The sequence below is a fragment of the Haemaphysalis longicornis genome, unplaced genomic scaffold, assembly GCF_048455015.1.
Source record: "Haemaphysalis longicornis isolate Haplotype H1 unplaced genomic scaffold, Haemaphysalis longicornis Haplotype H1 scaffold_2, whole genome shotgun sequence".
Taxonomy (NCBI): Eukaryota; Metazoa; Arthropoda; class Arachnida; order Ixodida; family Ixodidae; genus Haemaphysalis; species Haemaphysalis longicornis.
In genome coordinates this window covers 230,730,855-230,758,224 of record NW_027526295.1, presented here as the reverse complement: position 1 = coordinate 230,758,224, position 27,370 = coordinate 230,730,855, and the positions used below count along the sequence as shown (strand labels likewise).

The 27,370-nt window shown below is 48.0% G+C and overlaps 1 protein-coding gene across 1 annotated transcript; it reads right to left on the bottom strand.

The window, feature by feature from the left end:
• Window positions 1-1,592: 1,592 nt before the first annotated feature.
• LOC144170091 (maspardin-like) lies at window positions 1,593-27,235 on the bottom strand. Its single transcript, XM_077699656.1, has 8 exons — window positions 27,006-27,235; window positions 26,636-26,723; window positions 23,791-23,952; window positions 15,577-15,803; window positions 9,963-10,071; window positions 9,249-9,356; window positions 7,550-7,690; window positions 1,593-2,866 (listed from the first exon to the last, which is right to left on the bottom strand). Exons 1-8 carry the CDS (start codon window positions 27,020-27,022, stop codon window positions 2,780-2,782), a joined length of 939 nt encoding a protein of 312 aa, XP_077555782.1. The 5' UTR covers window positions 27,023-27,235; the 3' UTR covers window positions 1,593-2,779.
• Window positions 27,236-27,370: the final 135 nt, after the last annotated feature.

Sequence of the window (27,370 nt, the reverse complement as noted above, 5' to 3'; positions counted from 1 at the left end):
ATTCCGACCTGCGGCACAAGCGCCGTGAAAGGTGTATGCAGGTGAACATGACGATTTCTATTTTCTACCAACATGCATATTATATGCATATACACTCAAACCTCGTTGTAACAAAGTTGAGGGGGAGCTGTAATTACTTCGTTATATCCATTATTTTGTTATATCAATTATACTGTTTACGGGAATGTATGATCAGTTGGGTGCACAACTACAAGCATGCAAAGGAGGAAACTGCCTCGCGGCCGACTGTACCGCTACGCAACCGTGCATGCAACGAAAATTGGATAGAACAGAAATTTTTGATTGCTCAATGCGTATACTGCCTTTTTATTGTCCGCTAGACATAGTTAGGAAAATGTCCGTGATGGTCCTTTGTTTTGGCCATCACAAGTGAAAGACTTTCTGTTCAGTGGCGGCCACCATGTTGATGCCGTTTACGCCGCCGCCACGAGCGCCGAAGAAACGACGTAGGTCAGTCACATAAAGTGCCTGCGACGACGTTGGCACGTCGAACAAAAGTGCATGGGAGACCATGGCGTCGTCGTCGTTGCTTACGCTGGTTTGTCTCGCGACGTCTGCGACAATAGCATCGTCGGTCGGCTCCTCTGTCTTTACCACGTCGGCATCGGCATTGAGGAAAACTACCTTGTGCCGCTTCTCACTGCCGCCACGTGGCCCGCACACCCACTTGCTCCGCCCCACTGGCAAAGCGAAGAAACAGGCTCGCTCAGCCGCGCGTGGCGTGACTGCGCGTGGCCGTGAGGTTGACACTGGAATTCCAACTGCCACACTGAATGAGTAAGGAATACTTCATGAATACTTCATGCTCCACAGAATACTTAATGCACCGTGGTCATTTTTTTTTTTATTCTGCGGAAGGGGGAAACTAATATAGTTCATTATATCCATTGACAGGTCAATTTTACTTCTTTACAACGGGATTTCAAATGCATTGTTCTCTATGGAGACTCCAAGGGGGATTTTATTACTTCGTTATATACGTTATTTCGTAATATCCGTTATAACGAGGTTCAAGTGTACGTGACAGGCTGTGGCAAAAGTCAGAGATTGCTGGCAGGATCAGCTACACTACACCAATCGCATACGTATTTTCCCCAAGCAGTATACTGCATTACGCAGGAATACCTAGTTGACCGGGGCCACGGCCCGACATCCACTTCTCCAATCACTGCGTTGCGAACATGCTCTTTAAAGTTAAAGAAAATGTAAGGTCGCTGGAGAGAGAAATGCCAGCTCTGCTTATTTGTAATCAGACAAGGCATCATTTGCTGCCAAACATAAGCCAAAAGACCTACAAAAGACATGCTCTTTCACTTTGAAAGCAGCAATTCAGACTTGATCTGCACCCCTGTGAAGGCTTGATTGACCCCTTACTTGCCCAACTCAAGCCCCTGCCAAAATCTGTTCACTAACAAGTACATCTCTCGCCATTTTTATCAGAGCACACGGACATGTTTGTGCAAGTCGATTTACTCAATATGGCTTTTAACATAAACCTTTTCACTAATACTTCGGAATCTTGGTATTTGGTAGGAATTCTTGCAATACTTCCAGGCAGACAAAACAGGCCATAATAGTTTGTGCGATTTATTAATAGTGGGCAAACAATTTTTTTACAAGAACAGTGCGCAAGCATTGCAAAGAAAGAACACAGCTATAAGCTCAACCCAGCTATAGAAAAACACAATATGTGCGACATCCTCTCTCATTGCTGAAAGATGCAGTCTATAAAATAATTCACAAGTAAGATGTGGCAAGATTCAGGCTCAGATTTCAAGGCGATGTTTACAGCTTACGCATGTTGGCATGACTGCAACTCCTGTAAAAACCTTTCACAGCTGAATGCTCGCAGCAATCAGCGACATTAATGTTTTCTATTTGCCTATGAACAGCTGATGAAAGCATTTAAAAGGCATTAGCAGAGGCTATAGCATAAACTTCCACAAGTGGCTACTTAGCGAGCTGTACAACCACTTTGCAATTATCTTTTGGGCAATCAAGGGCCATGCACAAGAGCTGCTCATTTGTGAATTTGTTGAAACTAAAATTAGAAGCACCGAACTATTTCACTCTTTGCAGAAGGAAGTGCAGCATGATCAGCTGAAGTTGCAAGTTTTTTTTCTAATACATATGCACAAATTGTTCTATACCTTGGGAGATCAGCAGTTTTCTTTGGCGTGGGCATCTTCCCCAGTGTAACCACAGAAAAAAGAAAAATAATTCTATTTCACTCAACGAACTATAAACATCTCATCATGCATCTGAACAACTTATTTTTATTCATTTCATTCAGAGCATTTTTCTTTCTACAAGTGTGACACAGGCAGCGACCAGTCGCTGAGGAACTAAAACTTTCTGGATTTATTTTTTCCCCCACAGTCATAGCTTCACCGCTAGGGGGTTGTTCCAAGCAAACAAACCCAAAAGCAGCGGTCTCGCGAGTGTCTCGGTTACAGAGGCATGCAGAGTCCTTTGTGCGAGTTCATTATGTGTGATTAAAATGCTTACCGCATATTCAAACAGCAGCTTCACAACCAGGGAGACTCTCAGCTCACTGTGCACAGCTTTACTCTCACTGGGAGCACACCACCCACATGGTAGTGGCAAAAAAAAAAGCAAGTATCAGTCACTCCTTGAGCTAAATCATTCACACCTTGGTCCTTCCTGTATCCTAAAAAAGCACTGTATTCAAGCTGCATTTGTACAATGGCTGGTAAAAGAACCCAAGGCACTGGTTCGGCTGGCTGTACTGGCTTCATCACGAGCGGGTCAATTCACCGTCTGAAGATGGGTCTGGGCTTTCACGTGCAGCGTAGCGGGTACCATCAAACTGACGAAGGTGGATCTGAACGCGAGGAGGAAAAAAAACAAAAGATGAGAGGTCAATTCCTCTTTTGAAGAAACTGATAGGTGTATAGAATAGGATGACAGGTGATGGTGTACTCACACACATACTAAGGACACTTCCACTACTTTTCCCACGAAGAGTCATCACGATACCACTCCTCGCTGGCATGGCATATACGTTCCTACCCACTACATACAGTTGGTAGTGGCCAGCTTAAAGAGACACTGAAGTGATTTGTAAACAATGCGGGATTACGAGCGCAAATTGTAGTCCGGAGGCCCTAGGCCCTGTTTCGACCACTCTGAGCACGTTTACGCGAATTTATTTAGTAGAAAAATCAATTCGAAAATGCTGTCCTCCTCTCTGCACTCTCGCCCATTTTCTGTGGCGTTTTCGTGTGACGTCAGCAGGAGAGGAGCTGGCAATTGGCTGCGCTACTGCACGGCTCGCCGACCTTCCGCGACCGAGTCAGTCGGCCCAGCGTTTAGTCCGCCGGCCGCCGACGGGTCGTCGCAATTCGCTCGATCAGTTGAAACTAAGCCACAACACGTTTGGGAATGGAAGAATGTGCCTTTCTTTACTTCGTTAGTTTGTACACTGTATCTAGCTCCAAGTCAAGGTCGCTTCACACAAGCGCTGCACAAGCGCACATGCGACGCTTCGCTGACTGGTACGCCAGTAGGAAAATATAAGGCCTCTTGAAGGGGGAGAAGAGTCAGCGAAGTCAATATAGGTACTAAGGAAATAAAATCAACTGATATATTTACCGTACAGCGTAAACCTAGGGTGCGGGAAGCACTTTTTTGCGCTGGGCGAACAAGCACAGCGGTCAGCAGTACGACTACGCATCTGCGAACACTTTTCCGTCTACGAAATGCAATTCCTAGACGTGAGCTATTGCGGAAACTCGGGGGACGCTTGCTGCACGAGCGCAATAAAACAAATAGTCAACTAAGCTGCTTGAAATAATAAAAATAAATAAAAGTGTAAACTGGTTATACATTATATACCTTATATTTCAACCGTCGGGCAGCCTCCGCGCGTGGCCTAGTTGTTTGGAGCGCTAGGTATGTCATCGCAAGTGTTTTGCCAGTCGCAAGTTCGAATCCTCGCGGGTACATGCTTTTTTTTTTTTATAAGTTAAGGGGGGACACTGGTCTTAAAACAACTTCTTTTATTTTCAAGTAAACTCTGTGAAACTTGTCAGTCTTGCAGCTTTTTTCCCACTGATTTCAAATATGCCAGTATTTTTTCAGTTGGTCAATTAGTTACCAAGATAATTAGAGATAATTAGCCATTTTGCCCCAACAATTAACAAAACAGTGTTGCTCACAAAACTGTAATCTTTATATTTTCCATTACTATGAACCCTGCTGAATGCAATCTTGGAAACAGATTTTTGATGCACCGCTTGGAACTAATTTTACGGCTCATTAAACTTCGGTAGCACCAGTGGCAAGGAACCATTTTCAGTGCCCATTTCAAACACCGAAGTTTAATGAGCTGTAAAATTAGTTCCAAGCGATGCATCAAAAAACTGTTTCCAAGATTGCATTCAGCAGGGTTCATAGTAATGGAAAATATAAAGATTACAGTTTTGTGACCAACACTGTTTTGTTAATTGTGGGGGCAAAAATGGCTAATTATCTCTAATTATCTTGGGAACTAATTGACCAACTGAAAAAATACTAGCATATTTGAAATCAGTGGGAAAAAAGCAGCAAGACTGACAAGTTTCACAGAGTTCACTTGAAAATTAAAAGAAATTGTTTTAAGACCAGTGTCCCCCCTTAACTTCTTCGTTTTTCGCCGATGTTTTCTATACTGAGTTCACCTTTTTTTGGGCTGCAACGTTCACTGCTCCATGAACTCGTCCGCAGAACTCGCGCAGCCTGGCACTGGCGCCGCGCTAGCGAGTTCTCGTTGGCGTGCTGTTGCCATGAGCACCGACTGCTTGCGGGCAGTGGGCACAGGCCAGAATCAGCAGACCCTTGGCCTGGTGCGAACACGCTTTTTGCGATACAGGCATGAGTGAGGCAAGCTCCAAATATGGGGGAAAAGCGCATGCATTTGTGTGTCTGCGGGGACGCGGAGGGCGTTCATGCACTGCGTAGGCCTCGGCTAGTGAATGCTACGATTCCAAGCCGTCCTGGGAGGCTTATCTTATGCATTTTACAGCCGACAACATGGCAGAAGCGCTGTACTACGATTACTGGGATATTGAGAATGTCCATCCAACGACGCCATCGGACGTCAAACATGTTTTACAGAACCGAAACCGAAACCGAAACTTGTTTGATTGCTAACCTTGGGCATCGTGCAATCACGGTGCCCCCTCCTCGCAACGTCACAGCTTAGTTGGTGCGGCCGCCGCAAACCGTGCATGGTAGTTTTTCTTCTTTTGCGCTGTGTAAAATAATTACCGATTTGTCAACCGGATAAACGATGAAAAGTGTGCTAATTTGAGCCAGTCTACGCAGTGCAAGCAAAAACGGGAGCTTGACAAATTCACTTCAGTGTCCCTTTAATGGCAATCCTGCTCCACGCGCCACGTCTAATGCAAGGTTGACTGACTTTTACTTGCAGCAGACTTAGCGGGTTGAATCATGGGCAGCCGTACTTCTAGTCCCTATCAGATCAAGATGCTTCGCTCCTGGCACTGTGTCAACATCACTGTTTGCCTGTCTGGCAGCTCTTCTAGCAATGTCCCGAGCCCCAGTAAAGGAAGCGGGCAATCGGAAAACCGTACCCTTAGGTTGCACGTTGCAAATTTTTCAGCATCGTTACTTGTTACAACCACCACTGAAGTACGAAGGCTCCATTGTTCGAGTAAAACTAGGTTGTACGCCGCCTTCTTGCCACTTTAACTCCCCAAAAATTGGCACATTCAAACCTTAGTTGAAACAAAGATCAAAATATCCGCACCTTAATAAGAAGATTAGTAAAACACGGTGTGACTGCTGAGAGAAAGAAAGAGAGAGATAAAATTTATTTGCTCTTTTGGCTAAGGCCTCCTCATTCCAGGGGGCCACAGGATTTCCTCACTGGTGGGTTTTCCAGGGTCGCCCCGGGAAGACGGGGAACCTGTGGTCTCCTGGACAAAGCCCGCCAACGATAGCTGCTGCTGTAGCGTGGCCGGTTTAGTCAGCCACTTACTGCGGATATTGCTTCTGTCTAACTAGGGGCATAGCCATAACATGTGCTCTTGGTTTATCTGTACGTAGCATACATCACACATTGGCGGGGAAGTGCTTATACAGCCTTTGTACATGTATACTCTGTCGGGTGCGAGTAAAATTTGAGTCAGCCTTATGGTGGAATGCTGTCGCCTGGACAATTTCTTGTGCAAAGGGGTGAATTGGCGTTTCCTGTGTGCGTATTCTTCAAGTTGTAGTTTTGCAGGGTCACGGGCTTTTGGGTTTGGCCACAGTTGGCAGGTGCCCAGATAAGCACTTCGCGGGTGAGCAGGTTTACTCTTTCGTTTCCTGCCAAACCTGTGCGTCTTGGTACCCAATGTACCCTTATCGTGCCTTTAAGGTGTTTAAGCTCTTCCAAAGCCGGTTTTAGAATAAAGCCCCATGTCAGAAGGGCGCAGACTTTCATGCTGTCAGTGTATATGCTAGTAAGAGTGTGCTGCGTTGCAGTGCAGGCGGCTGCCCAAGCTATTGCCGTGGCCTTGGCTTCTTCGACGGAATAGCCATTGCCCTAATTTGTCCCTTCCTGGCCTGAACTGCTCGCGAACGCTACGCCATAGCTACAGCCCTGCACTGTCGCGTCGGTATAAACATGGATCTGATGCACGTCTCTGGTGGCTTTCTTGGCATAAAATTTGGCCCGGATGAGTCTTCCTGCTGGCTTGCATTCCTTTTCCATACCTCTCGGGATGGGTGCTGTTTGAATGAGGTTCAATAGTTCTGGTGGCTATATAGCCAGCTCTCCGGTAGTGATTCGCAAGGGGTTGTAGCCCGCAGCACGTTGGATGTGCTGGCCTTGTGGGGATATTTTCGCAGTCAATCCAGTTGGTTATGTCTGTGGACTGCCGGTACTTCTTGGTGTATTGATAGTGCCTGTGTCAAGTAGCAGCTTGGTGCTGGCATACAAAGGAACGCCGAAGGCGGTCTTAGTGGCCTTCCGCAAACGCGTGTTCAGTTTGTTCTCCTGAATCATGTTGATACTGACGTATGGCATTTGATATCTGATTTTGAATGTGATGAGTGCATCTCTCAGACGAAGGATGCCGTCTTCTAGGAGTCCTCTGTTTTTGTTAAGAGATTCAAACATGCGCAGAATCTGTTCTCCCTGTCTGATTCACCGCCATGTGTCCTTCACCACTCTGTAGTGGCAGTCCTAGTACCTTGATGAGCTTGCCCGGGACGATGGTGTGCCCGTTCAATGATAAGCGGAGTTCTGGAGCTTTCCACTGATGACTACGGACAGCCGGATGCTCTGTTTTCTCGACAAAGCAGTTTAATCCTATCCTTACAGCGGCAACTGCTGTAGTGTCGAAAGCCTGCTGTAGCAGGTCTTGTATGTGCCTAGGACTGTCTGTGTTGACTCACACGGTAACGTCGTCCTATAGTGGCTGCTGAGCTAGCATTTGAGGAGTGAAGGCAGGGTGGTTCACGGCAGGCGGTGGTGGTGGTGGTGAGAGGGGTGGGAGGCCACCTGGTGTCCCCTTACCTGTAGGTGCATGGAGACTTCATCGCTACGGCTCAGGAACGGGAAGTTGCCGCCCCGCTTGAGGTGGGCCCGTTTGGCATGTGGGTACAGCTTGTACAGCTCCTCTTTCACCTCCTGCCGTAGTGCACTGCTGTCAAACACCTGGGAGGAGCAAAGGGCGGCATGTCAGCTGCGTGGCCCAGAAAGCCTCTGAATGTGTCTGAAAAAGGTGCTGGGTGTACAATGAACAGGCCATATGGCTGTGCTATCAAAAACATATAAACTTCTACTGCACTTGCATGTGATCCTGCCCGCAGTATAACCCGACTGCCACTGATTGGTGGAACGTTTCACACAACTTGCAGTGAAGCCTTTTACATGGTTTTGCAAAGCCACGTACCTAGCTGATAACCACTCCCTGCAAGTTGATGATATTGACTGGAGTTCAAGCTGGAGTGAAGGGTTCATACTTGTTGTTACAAGGGCATCCTTTGTCAGCTTGAATGTACAGTACTCCTGTTAAGACGAACTCGAAGGGACTGTAAGAAGTTGTATTATTAGAAATCCGTCCTGAAGCGGAGGTTTTTTGCATTGTGAACGTTACAAGACAGCAATGATGATGATTGCTAATGGTTTCCCTTTAGTAGCGGGGTGATGACGTGTCATCTTACCAAAAAGGACTAATATACTTATGTCTTCCGCTCTTGGTTCAGTACTAGCGCTGCTTAGGGCATGCACAAAAAGCTTATTAGGCACAAAATACATTTTTTTTCCCTGTTGCAGGTGGTAGCTGTCCTAGGCAATATTCCCCTCATTGCTTTTCGTCCATGAGCATTCTAATCTTCTTTTCGTTGCCTCGACAGCAAAAATGTTGTTTGTCTTAACCATAGTGTTCGTCGTTAGTGCGTTCGTCTTAACGGGAGTCCACTGTATAGCAAAAAACCCGCGTACCGATGCAGGTTAATACTCAACCCTTTCAGGGTCAATGATATACAGGCACATCATCGTTGGTATGTTTAAAAAGCATGCCTTTTTCATCATTTCTTTTGCTTGGCATGTGCTGCCACACCGGGGAAGTACATGAACTTTTTTTCTTGTGCCGATGGCTTTTACAGCGGTGCACCTTCTATCGCTTGTGCATCGGGTCACGCGCAGGAGCGCTGCGCCTGGTTTTGGTTTTGTCCTCCGGGCGCTTCCTGCTTCTTGCGTCCGCAAAACTGATGCACTTGTTGCGCTCCTCCCGCTTCTTGTGCCCGAAAAACGTTTAGAATTTTTCTTAAGCTACTCTTGAATAAACCATGCATATGCAACAACACAAACAATTTTATTGTCACTTTATGATCACCCCCCCAAAACTGCAATTTTTCATGAAATAGATTCGTCCGAAGAATTTATATCAGCAATAAAAAAATCGACCCTGGGGTGTCGCATTTGGCGAAAAAAAAAAAGTGACCCTCAAAGGGTTAACATATTATAAATAGACAGTACAGATTTGGATCATATGCGAAATATTAGGGGGAAAAAAAAAAAGAAAGAAAACCTTCCATGGCACCTAATACAGTCGACAGTAATAGTGGGTGGTAAAAATCTATTCCAGAAATAGCAAGAAGCTCTTTGGCGTGTATTCTTGCTAGTCTGTTTTTTTTTAGCGCTCTTCCCCTCACGAACATACACCAACACGCCCTATCCGCAGGAATTGTACACTTCCAGGAAGACTTACGTCAATAATGGTGATGGGAATCCCATCCAGATTTTGGGGCTCCACATAAGAGTTGATGCAGTTGAGGGTGAGTCTTGAGGCCAGCTCAGACTGGGAAAGGCTTTCCAGCTGAGGGGAGGGAGGGAGGGAGGGAGGGAGGGAGGGAGGGAGGGAGAGAGAGCACAGTGAGGACAGGGCCTATTAAAAACAGCCCGCTGACACCTAACTTTGCTTACTCCAATGCCTGCTATGCAACATGGCACACACAGTACATCCATCCTCTTTGCTGTTACTTCAAGACAGCACAACGCCCCACTGGCAAATGTTAGATGTCACCCCAACCTGTCAAACTGTAGCGACCACACAGACTTCACAAATCCTGAAAGCTGCTGGTGCAGTTGCACACAATTCTACACTCAACTTGATTCACATAGGGCTATTCCAATTATTTGACCCAATGGTCGTCCATCTTGAGTATTGCAGCTCACTATTAGAACATGCCCGACAACAATTCTTCAGACTGCAGTCACATAAGCCAGGTGATAGCTCAAAATAACAACACTGCTCACAAAATTTAAGCTGGTTCAAGTTAAAAGAAGCACATTAATTTAGCAACATTCATCACACAAACAAGAATTTTTTAACTTATGCTGCGCACACGAGTGAGCTGCCAAAACTGCGCAGAGAACCACGACATGTGATTGAAGACAAAGTGAATGTGATGTTGCTCCCTACTTTCTCCACCATGAAGTCAATGGAATCGGCAATGTCACTGTCGACAGGATGCAAGCTGTAGGTGCCCATCACCATCCTCTTGAGCACCACTGCAGGAAATAGCCAGAACCTGCCGCACCAAAGAAATGCCCTCAGTTATTCACACACATCTCACTTGAGACATCACAATGTGCACTTAACACAAAAGTATTAACCCCACCTAAGATTAAAAAAAAAAAAAAATACGCCCACCTTTCCGCGAGGAAACCCTGGTGTGATGCGACGCATTGGGGGGTTCAATAGGTGTTTCTGCTGGGTTGATTCTCTAAATCGGGTGAAACGTGTTGTGACGCGAAGTCGAACGAGAGCGAGCACTGACTGAACCGCCGCAGCGCGCTATCCGCTTTATAGTCACAGCGCCTAAAGGAGAGGAGACGACCCGCCGCGGTGGCTCAGTGGCTAAGGCGTTGTGCTGCTGACCATGAGGTCACAGGGTTGATTCCCAGCCGCGGCGGCCGCTTTTCTGATGGAGGCGAAAAGCAAAAACGCCCGTGTGCACGAGATTTCGGCGCACGTTAAAGATCCCCAGGTGGTCAAAATTAATCCGGAGCCCTCCACTACGGCGTGCCTCATCGCCTGCGTTGCGTCGGCGCATTAAACCCTACAATCAATCAATCAATGAAGGAGAGGAGACAGCGGAGGAGAGTTGCGCATGCGCGCACTTGCGCGACGGGAGCGGAGCAAAGCGAGCGAAGCGCGCGCACGCAGCTGTTGTTTATGATAATGAGACGGAGTGAGAGTGTTGCGCACAGCTGCCGGAGAGAAGAGCGGAGGAGAGTCGAGCATGCGCAGGTGGCGTGCGGACGCCGCCGACACAGGAGGGACATGCCTCAGAGCAAGAGATGCGTCGCATCGAGGAAACAAGCATTTGTAGTAGTAAACAGTGGGTGGAGGCTGATGGATGCTTAGCCCTTCAGCCTTTTGGGGGAGTTTATTTTGGCATCCAAGGCACTTGATCACGTCCCCAAAGGATCATGCCACCAAATATAGCCCAGACACACCACCCAATTTTTCTCGTCCATATGAAATGCCGGGTGGTACAACGGTAATTGGAACACTTAAAAAATTTTTCCTGAACGAACTGCTACTCTGTTTGTGCTCAAACTTCACATGAAGGTCGCAATTTGTGGTCTATTTTGTTTGACACTGGGAACAATGACGGTGCTTACCTGTTTATTCTGAAAATAAAAACGATTTTCGCCTATTTGAAAATGGTGGCCGATTTGAAAGTGCCAGCCAGTGCAAGCTGATCTTGGAACGGAAGCGCCACCTGGGCTATGCAGAGTGAAACGGACGATGGGGATTCACGGTAGGAAGGAAAAAAATGAGGTAGCAGACGATCAGAAAATTTCTCGTCCCTAGTTTACAATGACCACAAATATTCGAATAACAGCTGATACCAATCAATAAAATATTCCCACGGTTTATCGTTGCCAATAATTTGTTTCCCTCACCTGCTTTTATATTTCCTGATCGCCTGCTACCTCACTTGGTTCCTTCCTGCCGTGGAAGGAGCGTGAATCCCCATCATTCGTTTTGCTATGCATACCTTAGGTGGTGCCGTCGTTCCAAGATCAGCTTGCATTGGCTCACACGTCCACAACGGCCGCCCTTTTTCCATATGTGAAAATCGATCGTATTTATTTTTAGATAAACAGGTAAGTACCGTCGTTGTTTCCGGTGTCAAACAAAATAGACCACGAAATGTGATCTTCGTGTGAAGTTTCAGCGCAAACCGAGCGGCAGTTTGCTCAGGAAAAAAGTTTAAAGTGTTCCAATTATCGTCGCACCGCCCTGTATACAGCTAAGAACCACTGTCTTAGTTGATCATAAGAATGCGTGTCCAGTCACAGAGCGGTAAAAAGACTGAAGTGTGTCGGGAGTGCAGACCAACCCAAAACAAATGGTGGTAGTACAACCTTTGGCACACGACATGCAAGAGAATGCTAATCATCAACCCAACGCTGGCAACATTCTAGCCGCACTTTCATAGCACGGTTTCACGAGTTCCTTAAATTCCTTTTATGAACATATGTTGGTTAATATTAAACCCTGAGTGCCATGTACAAAATACAAAACAAAAATTATTTCCCTGTCAATCTTCCACACCACATGGCGGGGAAAAAAAAAAAAAAAAAAGAAAAAAAAAAAAGAATCCACCGTCTCTGAGAGTATGCAGCAGATCTGAGAGTTAGTGTGCTATAGCTTACATGGCCTTACAGGCAGTCACATGTGCTCGCCTCAAAACTGGGCAGTACCGGCTCGTCAGTGCTGCATTAGAAAATTGGTGCGTACACGCTGCAGTTAAGGTAGTACATGTAAAGGGGGCAGAAGTGTGCTTGGTCGGCCCAGCTCCTTCTCTCAAAATCTGAACGTGACGACACACAAAGCAGCAACTGCTTTAAATTGCAAGTGAGCTTTTACACTGGAACATAAGAGCAGATCTAGAGCCAAGACCCACCCCAGTTCTCTCGACCGAGGCCAAATGGTCAACTGACTTCCTGCAGCGTATCTTCAATTCAAATCAATTCGCTTTCTTGAAGAAAGCAAATTGTGAATACTTCCTTGGTTGGCCGAGTCCAAGGACCATAGGTCAGCAGGCTCAAGTGCACCCCCCCCCCCCCCCCCCCCCCCCCTCCCACTCATGAGTGAGTGGTGAGTGAGCCTCGCCGTCAATTTGGACAGGCAAGTATGAGTGCAACTGAGTGCGGGCCCCACGTGCAGTGAGCGCCGCTCACCACTCGCAGGGAGCCGCGTTCACCACTTGCGAGTGCACTTGTGCTACTCACACCCTTTGCGTGGCTGACCACGGTGAGTGCCACCACTGTGCTTGTACTCGCTGTTGGCTATTCGTCCCAGCAGCCGCTTGCTGTGATGGCTGTTAATTAATGGTGGAAGTGCTTTTAGCTTCAGAAATATGTCGTCATGAGCTCCTTCTAAGGGGCACCCTAGAATTAATTCTCTGGTGGCGTGTTGATTTAGAAATACGATTTGGATGGCTCTGTGACGCCGTAATGCACTAATACTGTTCAGTTTCATGACTCATGGAGGGTCTGCTGCACACGCTCGCATGTGAGGGGAGACGAGTGGTGAGTGCGAGTGGTGATGACAAATGGTGAGCGTGAGTGAGGGCGAGTGGTCACGGCGAGTGGTGAGCATGAGTGTGAGTGGGTGCAAGTGGTAGAGGGCGCTTAGTGAGTGAGTGCGAGTGGTGAGGGCGATTGGTGAGCATGAGTGAGTGCGTGAGGAAAAATATATTTTTCTGTGTGAGTGTGAGTGAGTGGGGCCCAGTTTTGCCGAGGTATGCCAAAAACAATTGCTAGTGTCCAGAGACTTTGAGCAAAGCTTGTGTAGCACATGCTATCAGCTCTGGTTTAAAAAAAACTTGCATCAACATTCAATGAACTGCCACTTGGTACTAGAGAGCGGTTAGCTTGGATTTTGAACTTAACCCCGCATTTGTGCAACATTGGCTATCCACAAATAAATCCTGTGTAGCCCCATCGAAACTGTGTTAATAAAAGCATACCTGCCAGATTTGCCGGGATGGCATTAGGGAGATCTGACCGGAGATGGGGGTGGGTTGTAGCAACAACAGAATGGGTAATTTTACACACATTTTATTTACTTACAACATAGCAGGAAATCAACGGCTTCTTTGTCCAAACTACCAAGAAGCTACACCACTTAAGTGTTCGACGCGGCTGCCGCCGCCCTTTTCAGAAAGCCCTAGAAACAGTACTGCAAGCGCAATACAAAACAGCAGGAACTGAACTGTTTTTCTCTTTCGTCTAAACTAACAACAACCTACACCACTGGAGACTTCATACCCCGCTTTCTCACTCAAAATTACAACCTCTCGGGAACCTAGAAAAACCACTTTAGGAAAATGATATTTGGCATACAGCTAGAAGTCAACGTGAAGATTAAAACGCTAAAAGAATATTTCAGGTTGCTGAATATTTTGTTGTGTAATTCGCTGTCAAATCTAACTCCCCATGCATTTCTAAGGGATAGTTCCCATGGCTCAGGAACCCAGTCGCGCAACGTGCGCGACTTGAAACTGTGCACAAAGCAAGTATTCACCTCAAATATTAGCTGTGCAAAAGAAATTTTCATTTCGCTAAGCAATTGCAGAGTAATCACTGTTGAAATGACTGCCATGAGCGGGAAAGCTGCACATGGCTAAGTCTTCAAAACTGCCGTCCAGAACGACCGTGCTTGTGCGTAAATGAAAGTGACGGTGGCGCTGCACTTCCATCAACAGTAATCTAACAATGGGACGAACTGGTTCACCGTCTGCGCATGGCCGACTACGCTTTTTAGCACTTCACTGATAACGATGCTGATTGGTGTCGGGTTCAGGTATACCTCCGGCGCATTGTGGCCACACTGGGAAAAACATATGGCCAAAGACGGGTGCGTTTTCGGGAGTTTTTTGTTTCGGTCGTACAATCGTACAAAACCATGAAAATTCGGGAGTCTCCCGGAAAATTCGGGAAACCTGGCAGGTATGCAAAAGTAATCAGCTGTGATATTGGCTGAATGATGGGCTACGATGACACTATCGTAACACTACAAGTGACCGCCCCACGCTTTTTTTGCTTGAACCCCTGCCTTTACAATTTCATCATGAATAGGTTAGAAGAAATGGGTATCATGAATAGGTTAGAAGAAATGGGTATCGGTGCTGTTGCATCTGGCTCTATACATTTGTTTGCACATGTACTAGGACAACATTTACTACACTCAACCTCGTTATAATGAAGTTGAAGGGGAGCTGTAATTATTTATTTATATCTATATTTATATTTATTTATTTGTTACATCATACCAATTAAGTTTATGGTAGTGTAGGCTCAGCTGGGCGCACAACTAATAGCATGCAAAGAATGAAACCACCTCGCGGCCCCTTGTACCGCTATGCGACCATGCATGTGAGAGAACTTGAATAGAAGACCAACATATTGCTGGCTCAAAGCGCACTCTGCCTCCCAGATATGTACGCTAGACATAGCTGGGAAAAAGTTCATGATGCTCCTTTGTTTTGGACATCACGAGCGAAGCACTTCCTTTTCAGTGGTGGCCACCATGTTGATGCCGTTTTTTTCGTTGCAAAGGGCGCCGAAGAAACAACGCAGAAGGTTAACCGCATCGAATGCGCGCCCCGATGGCCGAGCGGGAAGAATAGCTTGCTCGGCCACGCGTGGCATGGCTGCTCATGGCTGTGAGGTTGACACGGGAGTTTTAAAACAGCCGCGCTGAACGAGTATGTAATTCCGCAGAATACTTCACGCACCGTGGTCAGGGTGTTTTTTTGGGGGAGGGGGAGACTAATGTAGTTCGTTACATCCATTGACAGGTCAATTTTACTTGGTTACAACAAGGTTTCAAATGCATGGTTTCAAGGGGAAGGGGACTTTGATTTACTTTGTTATATCCCATAACGTTATAACGAGGTTTGAGTGTACGAGTAGCATGCAACTCTGTGCTGATCGCAATCTTAGCCTGTGGATGCCACTTTCTATAAAAAATAAGACGGAGTTGCAAGGGAGAGGAGCAACTGCGATCTCACAGCACGGCGGTGTCCGTGTAGGAGAAGATGGAGGTGTCGGCGAAGCTGTTGCAGAGCACCAGGGAGTGGACACGGGGGCAGGTGTGGGTGGCCTCGGCAAACTTCTGCGCCAGGAACCCCCCCAGGGAGGCGCCCAGCACGTGCACCTTGTCCAGCTGCAGGTGGTCGAGCAGCTTGCGGAAGCCCGCCACCCACTCCCGCATCGTCCAGTACACGGGGTACTCCAGCTGCACACGGGGTGGAAGCACGCACCTGTAGCAGGGCATGCTGTGCTTCTCGCACAGCACGGCACTAGCTGCCTTTTCTACTCGTCATTTGCGATGGCAGGCACCGTTTAAAACTACAGGTTCCCTGCCGCATAAAAAGACGGGTCAAGATGGACTGGCCACACAACGTGCCGCTGCCTGAGTGACAAACAGAGTAAACACCAGGTTCAGCAAAGAATTTCGGGGGTGGTTCTACAGTGAAGTAACATGCCTCTCTCTCTCTCTCATGCACAATGCACAGCCTGTGGCGGAAATAGTCACCTTTGTGACGCAATGTGACATAACGGGCAAATTTAGCGGTACGTGACTGGGGGCGAGAAATGCCTATTTGGGCAGAGAGAAGGATTTCCGAATGTAGGGGACCAAACACAGCAGCTAACAGTAAACATCCCTATGCATCAAGGCACCTGGAGCAGGCGTCAGAGTTTCTGCCCATTTTGAGCAATGCCTTGTTTATGCGCGAGTGCTGCGCAGTGCATTACCACAACTCAAAATATTTTTATTCCAACCGTGCAGCAGTTTCCGAGTGGACCCAATTTAAACGGACACTTTTGGAATATAAACAAGCTCAGAATTGTGCTTTCGGGGCAATAACTACAACAAAACAAATGGGAGAGCTGCAAGTTTTCACATTTCATGAACGTAGGAAGAAAAAAGTGTATTGCAGTGCCTCGCACGTTTCCAAGTCCTTAAAAAGTGATGCCTTTTTTTTTTTAGCAATACTGGCTCAATGGCATTAAGATCAAATTGTTATTGATGCTCATAACTCTAGTTGTAAAGTAACTAGCATTATTTTTATTTTTCATGGAAAAGCAAGTCAGTACATTTTTCACATGACTCAGGCATGCTTTTCTGCCTGTTGCATTTGACTGCCAAATACATAGCTGCGATGCAACAACAAAAAAAGCAACAGTTTGGGTTACTGTTGTTTTTGCAGTGAGTGATCTTGTGTTCATCTAAATAGTACAGCACATGGAAGTTGCATTAGTACTCCGTTTATCATTGATAAAACATCAAATTAATACCGTGAAAGGACATTTGAGCCGAATGGCCTTCAAAATTTGAAATGCCCTTGGACGTGGAAGGAGCTCCGCCGATCTACACCACAATTCTCAAAGGCAGTTGAAAGTTTCTACGTTCGCGCAAAACATTTTCGTGTCGCCACTGCTGCCTGGTTTCGTTATCGTAACTTGACAAAGAAAATTAATTTTAGAGTTAAACTGGGCCATAAAAACACCACAATTTGTGATAAAACATACAAACCTACAAACACACAAAACATGCATAGAAGAAGCAGTTTCTTTTCCTTTTCTTTTTTTTGCACTGCCCGTGTTAAGAGTACCAAGTTACCTAGTGTAATAGTGGATTGAGTGATAGAAAACAAAACTAAGTGGAAAATTATTAAGAGTGTGCTCTTTAAAAACCAAGTTTTAATCGTAAATAACTATTTTTGTAAATATGGCATGCAGAAACTGCACTAGAAAGTACGAGCATTGACTTTTAAAAGGCGCTTGAGGACCTTGAAGGTCATTTGGTGGTGCTCCTTTGACTCAAATGGCGTATCAACCAAGTGCCTATAAAATGCGGTGTGTAGCAGCTCAAACGTGGCGTTTGCGTTGAACGACATTTGGTTTAAAGACCTTCAAAACGCCCATGTAGCAGGGGTAGAAGTCCCACACGGGCACTGAAAATACACCTGGGCTATAAGACGTGTCACACCTGAGGCAAATAGAAAAACTTCACCGAAAAAAAAAAAAAAAAAAAGAAGCACAAAGCATGCAATGCACAGGAACCCCAATAAAGGGCAACCGTAGCCGCTTAATCACAGCATTTTTGTTAGACCAGTTAGTTTCATCAAGAGGATGCACTGAATGCAATATTCCACCTAAACGTGCCCAGCCAATACCATTTTGAGAGAACATAAAGCTGCTTCCCTTTTGGTTCTGAAATGCAGTTTTTTTTTTTTTTTTTTTTTATTGCGGAAGTTTGCTAATCAGCATAACGGGAAACTAAATGTATAGATACACGCCGGATTCCCGAAGGAATCGGAGCAGGGGGCCATGATGTGGTCCTTGTATCCACGCCATGAAGTCTGGCGGACGTCCGGGGCGCGGGCCGCAGGTGGCGATGTGCACATCGCGTAGGCTTCGCAGAGCAGGGCAACTCCACACCAGGTGCTCTGCTGTAGCCTGGTCAACTGGAGCGGGGCAAAAGGGGCAGGTGGAGTTGAACGGGGCATGGTATTGAGGAGGCCAGGACCTCGTCACAGCTGGCGTGAGGGCGACTCCCAGGCGAAGACGTCTGAGCAGGACCTCATCTTGGCGAGACAACCCGCTAGGGAGATCTGTACCGCACGGGGGTATGAGAGCGCGCGCGGTGCGCCGTAGACGTTCTTTTGCACTGGCAAGGCGAACACCGTTTGACGAAGGTGCAAGAGGAGCTGGATATTGCACACGCACGGGGTGTGTTCCGGCATCTGCAGCCTGCATTGCGGGGTGGCTATTCCGTTGGCGCCATGACACGCGCACACGACACGGATAAGTGTCCATTATGTCCTGGATTTCTAGAAGAAGTTCGTTGGACGTGAGAGTTTTACGAAGCTCTCGAACAGCTGCCGACGAATCAGTGTAAATTGTACACTGTGGTGAAGCGTGGTTGATTAGCAACGATGTGTGTAGCAGAGCATCCCGCACTGCAAGGAGTTCTGCCTGCGTTGACGGCCACTTCTCCGTTGTTATGTAAGTGCAGGTCACTGGATCGGGAGCCACAGTCGGGCAGAGTAGAGCCGTATGAAGTAAGGTATCGGAAGCACTGGCGTCGACAAACATCAGCGTAGACGAGGGGCTACCAATCTCCATAGAAGGCGGAATCGGAGCACCAACTGTCCGGGGATGAATACGGGCAACAGGTCGTGTATCCGTTAATTGGTGGAATTTCCATGGGGGCCGTATATTGGTGTTTGATAGTGGTGGGGCTGGTGAACCGGTCATGTACGCTGCAAGAGCGGCGGAATCAGGGTCAAGGGCTTGTTTTTGGAGGCGGGCTTGTCGACGCTGATGTACTAGCTCATCAAACGTGTTGAGCTGCGCTTCCTGTTGCAGAATAGGGACGGGGGTGAGGGCTGGAAGACCAGTTATAGCTCGCATAGCCGAATTGTTTATTGATTCGAGTAGTGCCCAGTCTGACTTTGTAAGAAAGTGGAATTGCGCTTGATAAACTATGCGAGGCTGAAGAATGGCTCGGACAAGCATGCGGGCCATCTTGGAGGCCGCACCGCCGGCTTTTTGAGACATGCGACGAAATAGATGCAGCGATTGTGAAGCTTGATGCTTTGCAGAACGAATCCAAGGTTTTGCAGAACCGGTGGCCGTAATATCCAAGCCCAACACCCGCAGGGTAGATGCTGTCGGTATAGGCGTGCCTTGAACCGAAAGACGGATCGGGGAGGTTGCCAACCGCCGACGGCCCCATGCGTTGGCCACGGTGAGAAGGGCTGTTTTGTTAGGCGAAAGAGTGAGGCCAAGATACGTGCACCAAGAATTGGTTTCATCTAGAGCTTGTTGCAGGCGGACACTTTGGACGTGAAGGTCCTGGTGAACAGACCATACCGTGATGTCGTCTGCATAGATGATACTATAGATGTGTGGAACAGCACCAAGTCGCCAGGCAAGAGGTATCATGGCCATGTTAAAAAGCAAGGGGGCCAAGACAGATCCCTGAGGCACACCACGGCGGGGCTGGAAGGAACCTATGGGAGATCCGTTGAGACGTATGGAGAAGGTGCGGTTTCGTAGGTAGTAGGAAATGAAATCACATAGGCGGGATGGCAGGTGAAGGAGATGAAGTACCGCAATGACGGCAGCGTGGCCAAGGTGGTCGTACGCTTTGTGAACGTCCATGCCCAGCACAGAGCGAACACGGTGGGATCGGCCGCCAATAAGGATCATCTCGGAGAGGTGGCCCAGACCATCCTCTGCACCAAGGTGGGGGCGAAATCCAATTTGGCATGGGTGGTATAGATGGTGCTCGTCGAGCCACCACTGAAGGCGTGTGGCAATCATCCGTTCCAACAGCTTCCAAATGGTTGCCGTAAGCGCTATTGGTCGGAGGTTGCGGATGTCTGTACTCGGTTTACCGGGTTTCGGGATAGTGATAACATCCGCTTGAAGCCAGGCCGGGGGGATTGTACACGTGAGCCAAACCCGGTTGTACGCCTCTAGGAGTCCCTCCAGAGAAGAATGGTCCAGGTTCTTGAAAGATTCAAATGTTACTCCGTCGGGGCCAGGAGCTTTGCGGAGTGCCGCCGTGTCAATGGCCGCGGTTAGTTCCGCAATTGTAAATGGTGAGAGTATGCCCTCGGTTGCTGCTTCCGATGGCGGCGTACCAGCACCGGAAGGAAGAGTGAACGGAGGGGGCATGATGGCTGGGTCCAAGTCAAAATCGGGGTATAAAGTATGGGCCAGCGTATCCGCAAATTGCAAAGAAGTCTGGTTGGACGTGAGGAACGCTGACGCAGCAGGATCTGGGGATCGTGGTGATCGCTCCAAAGAATGAAATATGCGCCATATGGAGCGTAGTCCAGACTGAGGCCCTAACGAAGCGCACATGTCAAGCCAGCGCTGGCGGGACAGCCGGCGTTCATGGCGACGAGCCGCGGCTGTGAGCTGTTTAAGGCGGATTTGGCAAGTCGGAGAGTTGGGATTGCGACAAGCAGACACTTCTGCCTGGCGGCGCTGCGCCCACAGCTGAAGGAGGCGCAAATCAGGGTTAGGGCGGCTCTCGTCAACCCAGTTTACAGTTGTAGAATCTTCAAGAGCCTTTTGTATGGATGATAAAGGGTCCTCTTTGAATGCTGATATCTGCCTAATCGACGTCCGAAACTCGTCCCACTTGATAATATGGCATTTACGACGTAGGCGACGAGAGGGCGAAGATGGAATATCGAGGTAAATGGGATGATGGTCGCTACCCCAGCAGTCTGGCTCCCGCCGCCAAGTAACGGCCGTTGGACCAAGCCACCAAGCTAGGTCTGGGGAATGTGGAGGCATACGAGTAGACGTGGAGCGGCGAGTTGACTGGGTCGTGTCATTAAGTAGAGTGAAGCGCGCATTCTCCATGATCTTGAGGAGATCTGAACCTCGCGCACTCGCCATGTTATAGCCCCAGGCTGGGTGCGGAGCATTAAAGTCACCGCCGATGAGGATGGGACAACCGGGATGTTGTGCTCGTATATGCGAAATCCACCCAAACCGAGCCCGCGGGGCATGACCACTGTGAGGACGCACATAGCAGGATACGAGGATCACTGCACAGGGACTTAGTTGAACTTTCACCGCAACAGTTTCTTGCCACGGGGAGCACCAGCTTTGAAGGTCAATGGCTTGCTGGGGAAGGCGCGTGAGGACATATACCACCGCTTTACCCCGTGGCGTTGGTGGGGCGTTACGGTGGTCAATGATTGTTGGAGACGCATAGCCGGTAAAAAAGGGGATACGGGGTAGGCCATTCGCTTCCTGAAGCAGTAGCGCCCATGCACGAAGTGAGCCTAGGCGAAGGCGTTCCTTAAGTTCACCAACTTTTGGGGCAGGCCCCGACAGTTCCATTGTAGGATAGTGTCCTTGCGTGTCGTTGCAGGTACGGCAGGTGCATAATTTAGCGGAGGCATGCTGCAAGAGTCGTGGTTAATATGTGCAGCTGCTGCACCACGTAGTTAAGAATGGAGCGAGCGTCGGATGTGGACGAAATCGAGGCTGCTGCTGGTAATGATGCCGGAGGAGGTGGAGGCAAGGGAGAAGTTGACAGCGGAGGTATAGCTTCACATGAGCTCTCTTTTGCAGCAGCACGCTTTAAGCGTCTCTGTGCCAGCAACTGGGCACGACGAGCGGTCAAATTCGCAAGCTCTGTTTGTAGTGCCTGGAGGCGAAGATCTACCTCTTCTAGGGCCGGGGAATTCTGGTCGGTCTCTTGAAGACGGGATCGCTGACGAGGTCGACGCAGTCGCACCACCTGGCTGTATGAAACTGAATTCATAGGTGGTGTGGCAGAGACCGGTTCTGGTACGTGATCTGCAATATCGTCGTCGTCATTCGAAGCTAGGAGTTCGTACCGGTTTGAAAGCGGGAGCCGTTGATCAACCTGGGATCTCGGGGAGCTCTTCACACGCGCACGTGGCTTGGCGTTAAGCTTCGTCGGGCACTTCCTGTCTGTGATATCGTGATCATCAGACTTGCACAGCCCACAACGAAATTTAGGGGCATTTTCATTTCCAGCAGTCGCGTTCGGAGTCGCCGAGGTTTCAGCAGGAGGTGGATTTGGGCAAGAGATGCGCATGTGACCCTGTTGTAAGCATTGGTAACAAAATACTGGCCTCGTCTTGTAAGGCCGAGGGCGAAGGATGCATCCATTGTATATGAATCGCACCGGTGGTTCCGGAGGACCAAGAACAGTCACGAGGCATGTACGATGACTGCCAAGATACCGGGCTAGGAGCACTTGGTGCGTCTCGCATCGGATGGTGTCCCGGAGCACGTCGGAGGGCTCACCGGCATCGACGCCCGAGACAACATAACGGCGGACTTGAGTACCCCCTAGGAGGTAAGCTTGTACCGGCAGGTGAACTCCGGGGGAGATGGGTATATAAGTGAGGCTGTAAAGCTTGTGAACTGCCTCTAATGACGCTACCCACACAGAAATTGAGTTGGTATCTCGGTGGAAAGTGTAGCCATTATGACTTTGAGGATGCAGACATGCTGATAGCGTCTGTAGGAGAGCTTTCGTCGTGATTTGGCGGATGTTGAAATTCTGCTTGGGTTTGATGGCTACCTTGAAGGAAGCTGGTTGAGCATCTTTACTGCTTGATGGGAGGCCAGTGGGATTCAGACGGCAGGGCACCTTACCGTCAGAGTGAATACGGTTGCCTGCTGGAAGGTCCATCGGGACATTAGCGTCCTCAGACTGACACGGCACTAAGGTTGAAGACTCGGTGCAAAGGCGTTTGTCGGGGGGTTCAGCTGACTTGCCAGTGACATTACTGGGCTCTTGCGGCACAGGAGGGTCGCTGCTAGCATCCATGGGGCAGCTGTCGTCGCCCTGGGGTGTCAGAGGCGTCGATGTTTGAAGGGCGACGTTGGGCACCACTTGAGACGCCGGCTCCATTTGCTTAAGCAGCTGGTCTTGAAGTAGCGCCTGCTTGCGGGACCCAAGAAGGCCTTGCGCGGAACGGCACCCACCACCCGAACAGGAGGTTAGGCCTAGCCGCTGCTTAGAGGCGATGCGGTTGTGATGCTTGCCTTCGGGGACATTCCCGGGGCAGGTAGTAGCCCTCGACGGCGCCAGGAACTGGAGGTTATCGCTGACACTACAGGAAATAGCTGGGAACGTAGAAACTGCGATAAATCGCGTCGAAACACGGAGCCGAGGAAAGACACGTCGGAACGGCGAGTGAAGTGGTGGTAAAGTGACAAGTGTACAAACAGCACGCTGCAAAGGCTAGACCATTCCTTACTGTTTTTACCTGCCAGCTTTAACAGTACTTCACGCCATTATTTCATACAGCCACATTTCTGTATTGCTTTTGCTCCTTCTATCAAACCTGCCATACAAGGAGAAGCAGCATTTATACACCAGTCCTTGGGCAAATGCTTTCTTTTTCTTTTTTCTTTTGCTGTTTTTTGAGGTCCAGAAAGGTGAACATAAAAATACTTGTGACTAGTTATTTAGTTGTTTGTGATAGTTTTTCCTGTCCTGGGAAGTGTGAAGCACTTGAAGGCTGCAGGCAATTATTCAGCTAGCCGCTGCTTTCCTTCCATAGAGATAAAGAAAAAAGCACTCATTGGGTGGAACTTAAAACAAGCCTGGCAACCTTTCGTTGAGCAACAGCATTATGCAACTGAGGTATACACATCACAGACAGCACCTGTGTGCAGCGGAGATGTGTCAAACAACTCACCGATATGACCCTGTAGCCCCTTGCCGTGAGGGCCATGATCTGCTTGAAGAATACATCAGCTGTACCGCTTATTGGTGGCAAGCAGACGAGGGGGCAGCTGATGCTACGTGGTCCATGGTCGTAGTACGTCCATACTTTCGAGCCACCCTCGTCAACTATAACCTGCAAAGAGAAGAGAACACCATGCACTGCAGCCCTTGAAAGGCACTAACTTGTTAGCCAAGGGTGCGCAAAAACAAAATGAATTTGGTCACCAAATTTGACTTGCAGTCGTGCCCTCTAGACTATCGAACTTGCAAGGGGGAAAGCACAGTGCTAACATGAATGCAGGTAGTGTTTAAGAGTTTTTGGGACACCTTCAAGGAACAAATGGGCAACACAGTAGCGGATTTATATTGTCCAGTTACTATATTGACGTTTATAGAACCCCCACATGGTCCGTTAAAAATGACTGGTCAGGACATAATGGGCAGACAATCCACAAAATGTAACAGTTTAAATGCTTGCTGATTAATTGATTGATTGTAGGGTTTAACACGCCGACGCAACGCAGGCGATGAGGCACGCCACAGTGGAGGGCTCCGGATTAATTTTGACCAGCTGGGGATCTTTAACGTGCGCCGAATTCACACTATGCTATTCCAAAGTGACTGAGGTTAAACCTAAACATTATCACAGGTTACTTGCGCAGTCTGCAATCCACATGATGGTTAGGTAACGTTGCGATTACCTTTACTGAGTTGACACTCCTAGCGCGTGCCATCTTGAACCACTGGTCCCACTAGCGCTTCCCGTGGATGGCACTATCTGGTTACCCCCTCGTGCCATTGTTGTGCGTGAGTGTATGCGTGTTTGTGTGTGCGCATGTGTGTGTACATTTGCTTCGGCATCACCCACCGTGGGTGACAGGCTAGCAGACGCACCAGTGTACGGGCCTCAGCCTTTCTGTCGAGCCTTGTGTGCCTGCCATCAAGGGCCAAGTTTTCCGTACATAAAGATTATTATTATTACTGCTCTTTCTTTACTGTGCATTCTTTTTCTGCTTCAACTACAGCACAAACTGGAGAAAGATAAATGCTGCTAGTGAGAAGCAGAGGTAGTTTTTTTTGAGAAGGGATGTTCATGAAATGAAGAAATTTTGCAACAGACATTTTGGCTCCCAAAATTTCCATAAGTACACCGGTTCACCACCAACGAACATCTAATGCCACCCTACCATCATTTCCATCTTTCAAATACTGCCAGCACATCTGGCTGACTTCACAGCAGCTTTTGGAGGACTACTCTGGCATTTTTAGTTCCGCCTTGTGGTACGCTCCTTCACAGATGATGCGGAGGCAGCAATGCTCACTTTAGTGCAAGCTCACAACTGCAATGGACAAGTGCAGCAATAGTTTTCAGTGCCATAGGACATGTATCCTCCCGCAGATGAACCTTTTGCTACACACCAGCATGGCAGTTAAAGGAGCCATGAAGACAAAACACAAGCTTGTTGATTGATTGATTGTTGGGTTTAACGCGCCGACACAGCGCAGGCGATGAGGTGCGCCATAGTGGGGGGCTCCGGATTAATTTCGACCACCTAGGGATCTTTAACGTGCGCCGAAATCTCGTGCACACGGGCGTTTTTGCTTTTCGCCTCCCTCAGAAAAGCGGCCGCCGCAGCCGGGAGTCGAACCCGCGACCTCGTGCTCAGCAGAGCAACGCCTTAGCCACTGAGCCACCGCAACGGGTAAAACACAAGTTTGTGTTATTCGAAAGATTTCGTGTTTTATAGTGCACCCAGTGCTTTTCCGAATGCAAACTATGCTTTGTTCACTGAGAAATTAATTTAAGTGAAAATTTTGATTTTCCCGCTAAGTCGTGCGTTTTCGTGGTCTGCAATGACACCACAGGGCTTTGTTTACCGTTAGTGAACCTAGATGGCGCCACCACACTACGGCAAGCCGTTTTCTGCCTTTGGTTTGTTTGTGAACGTACTTGTAACTGGCTTGTTTTGTTCATGGATATAATCCTTTCATGAAACATGGTGCTCGCTCAACAAATGCGGTCACGTAAGACATCGTAGCTTGCGTCAATCGGCCATTGTCGTCTGAAACAATCCCATAGCCCCGCAGTCCTATGCAGCTAAACCAAGAATAGTGCGCGCAGTACCAACAGCAGCATACCCATCGGTGCTTCTATGTTTACGTGTGCTTTCGTAACTTCCACTGTTGGTCCCACCATTCTTAGGGCTTTCAAAAGAATGCGCCCTAAATTTAAGCGCAAATAGCTCATTCAGCAAGCTTATCAGCTCTGCCTAATTTGTGTTTGCTTTTGCCACCATCCGCCAACCGCAGAGCTGTCTGGTATGACATCATAGGTTCTGTTGCGGGAATTGAGCTAGTGGGTCGCAAGGCCACTCCCTTCTTTCCTAATTATGTAGCTTATTTGAGCGAAGTTTACGTTAAAAGTGGTGTGAGTATGATTCTACAGAGGCAATCTTTTGAATGAACCAAACTTGTGTTTTCTCTTCATGGCTCCTTTAAGAGGTATATCCTCTACTGCCCTTTTATATATATTCATGGCATGCATTACGTATACGCCCCACAACTTTCTCAGACCTATGTGTGCAAGTATGAGCGACTGAGCTTGTCCAATATTATAGAAATTCCACCGTTTTCTAGCCTCCAAAAGTCGAGCAAGAAGCACAGTTCGCAAAGCAACACAACGGGGTTTCTGCTTTGAGCATAACAGTACGAAGATACGACAGAGAAGCCCCACGTCTAGGCGCAGGCAACACAACACAGACCTACAAGCTAGACGTTTTTTGACAAGAAAAAAAAAGTTGTGGGGCAGAACAAACCTTCCGCTGGGGTATGGTCGCTCTAAAACTAGCATACTCGGGCGACTGGGAAATTTCGCTCGTCGGTTTGCTGCTCAGCAAGTTGAACCTGGAAAGACAAACATGTCTCTGTCAACTTCCGACAAAGCAATCAAGATGTTCTCATGTGCGAGCACGTTAATCACTGTCAGCTATAACACTTTACAACTTAACCGAAGGCAGGACGAAATATACAGAGGATGAGGCTAATAATGAACGCGTATACGGCGCTCTGCAGTCACTCGTTCACCGGTTAATTCCGAACTGTATACGCTCAAAAGCTGAGCTTATCTGCAGTGACAAGGAGGGGGTCGAACTAAGTTCGCAAGATGAATCATATGATTACACTTACACTCTTTCACTGCTCATAGTAAACACGCAGCATTAATGGGAAATGGATGTCCTTTAGCCGCAGTCTCTGGAACTTTGCACCAACTGCTGAGGCAACCTACTGTCAAACTGACACCGCCGTTGCAAGACACAACAGCACCTCAAGTATCCGCGTAAATACGCCACTTCTGCACCGCCTCTGCTAGCAGGCGGGCGAAATCTCGCTTTCCCACTCTCCCGCTATCTTCGATCACACACGCCGCATTTTTACCACTTTTTTACCGTGCATGCCACATAGTTGTTTAACTTGTTTAAGCTGACAAAAAACTTTTCTGTATACTTAAGAAGCTTTTATTTACTTTTTAAGCTTACAAAAGCACAAAGTGG

Coding starts and splice junctions, on each gene's coding strand:
- LOC144170091 (XM_077699656.1), bottom strand. Junction 15,804..23,790: donor GGGGCTACAGGGTCATATCG/GTGAGTTGTTTG, acceptor CCCCGTGTGCAG/CTGGAGTACCCCGTGTACTG. Junction 7,691..9,248: donor TTCCCATCACCATTATTGAC/GTAAGTCTTCCT, acceptor TGCTCCTCCCAG/GTGTTTGACAGCAGTGCACT.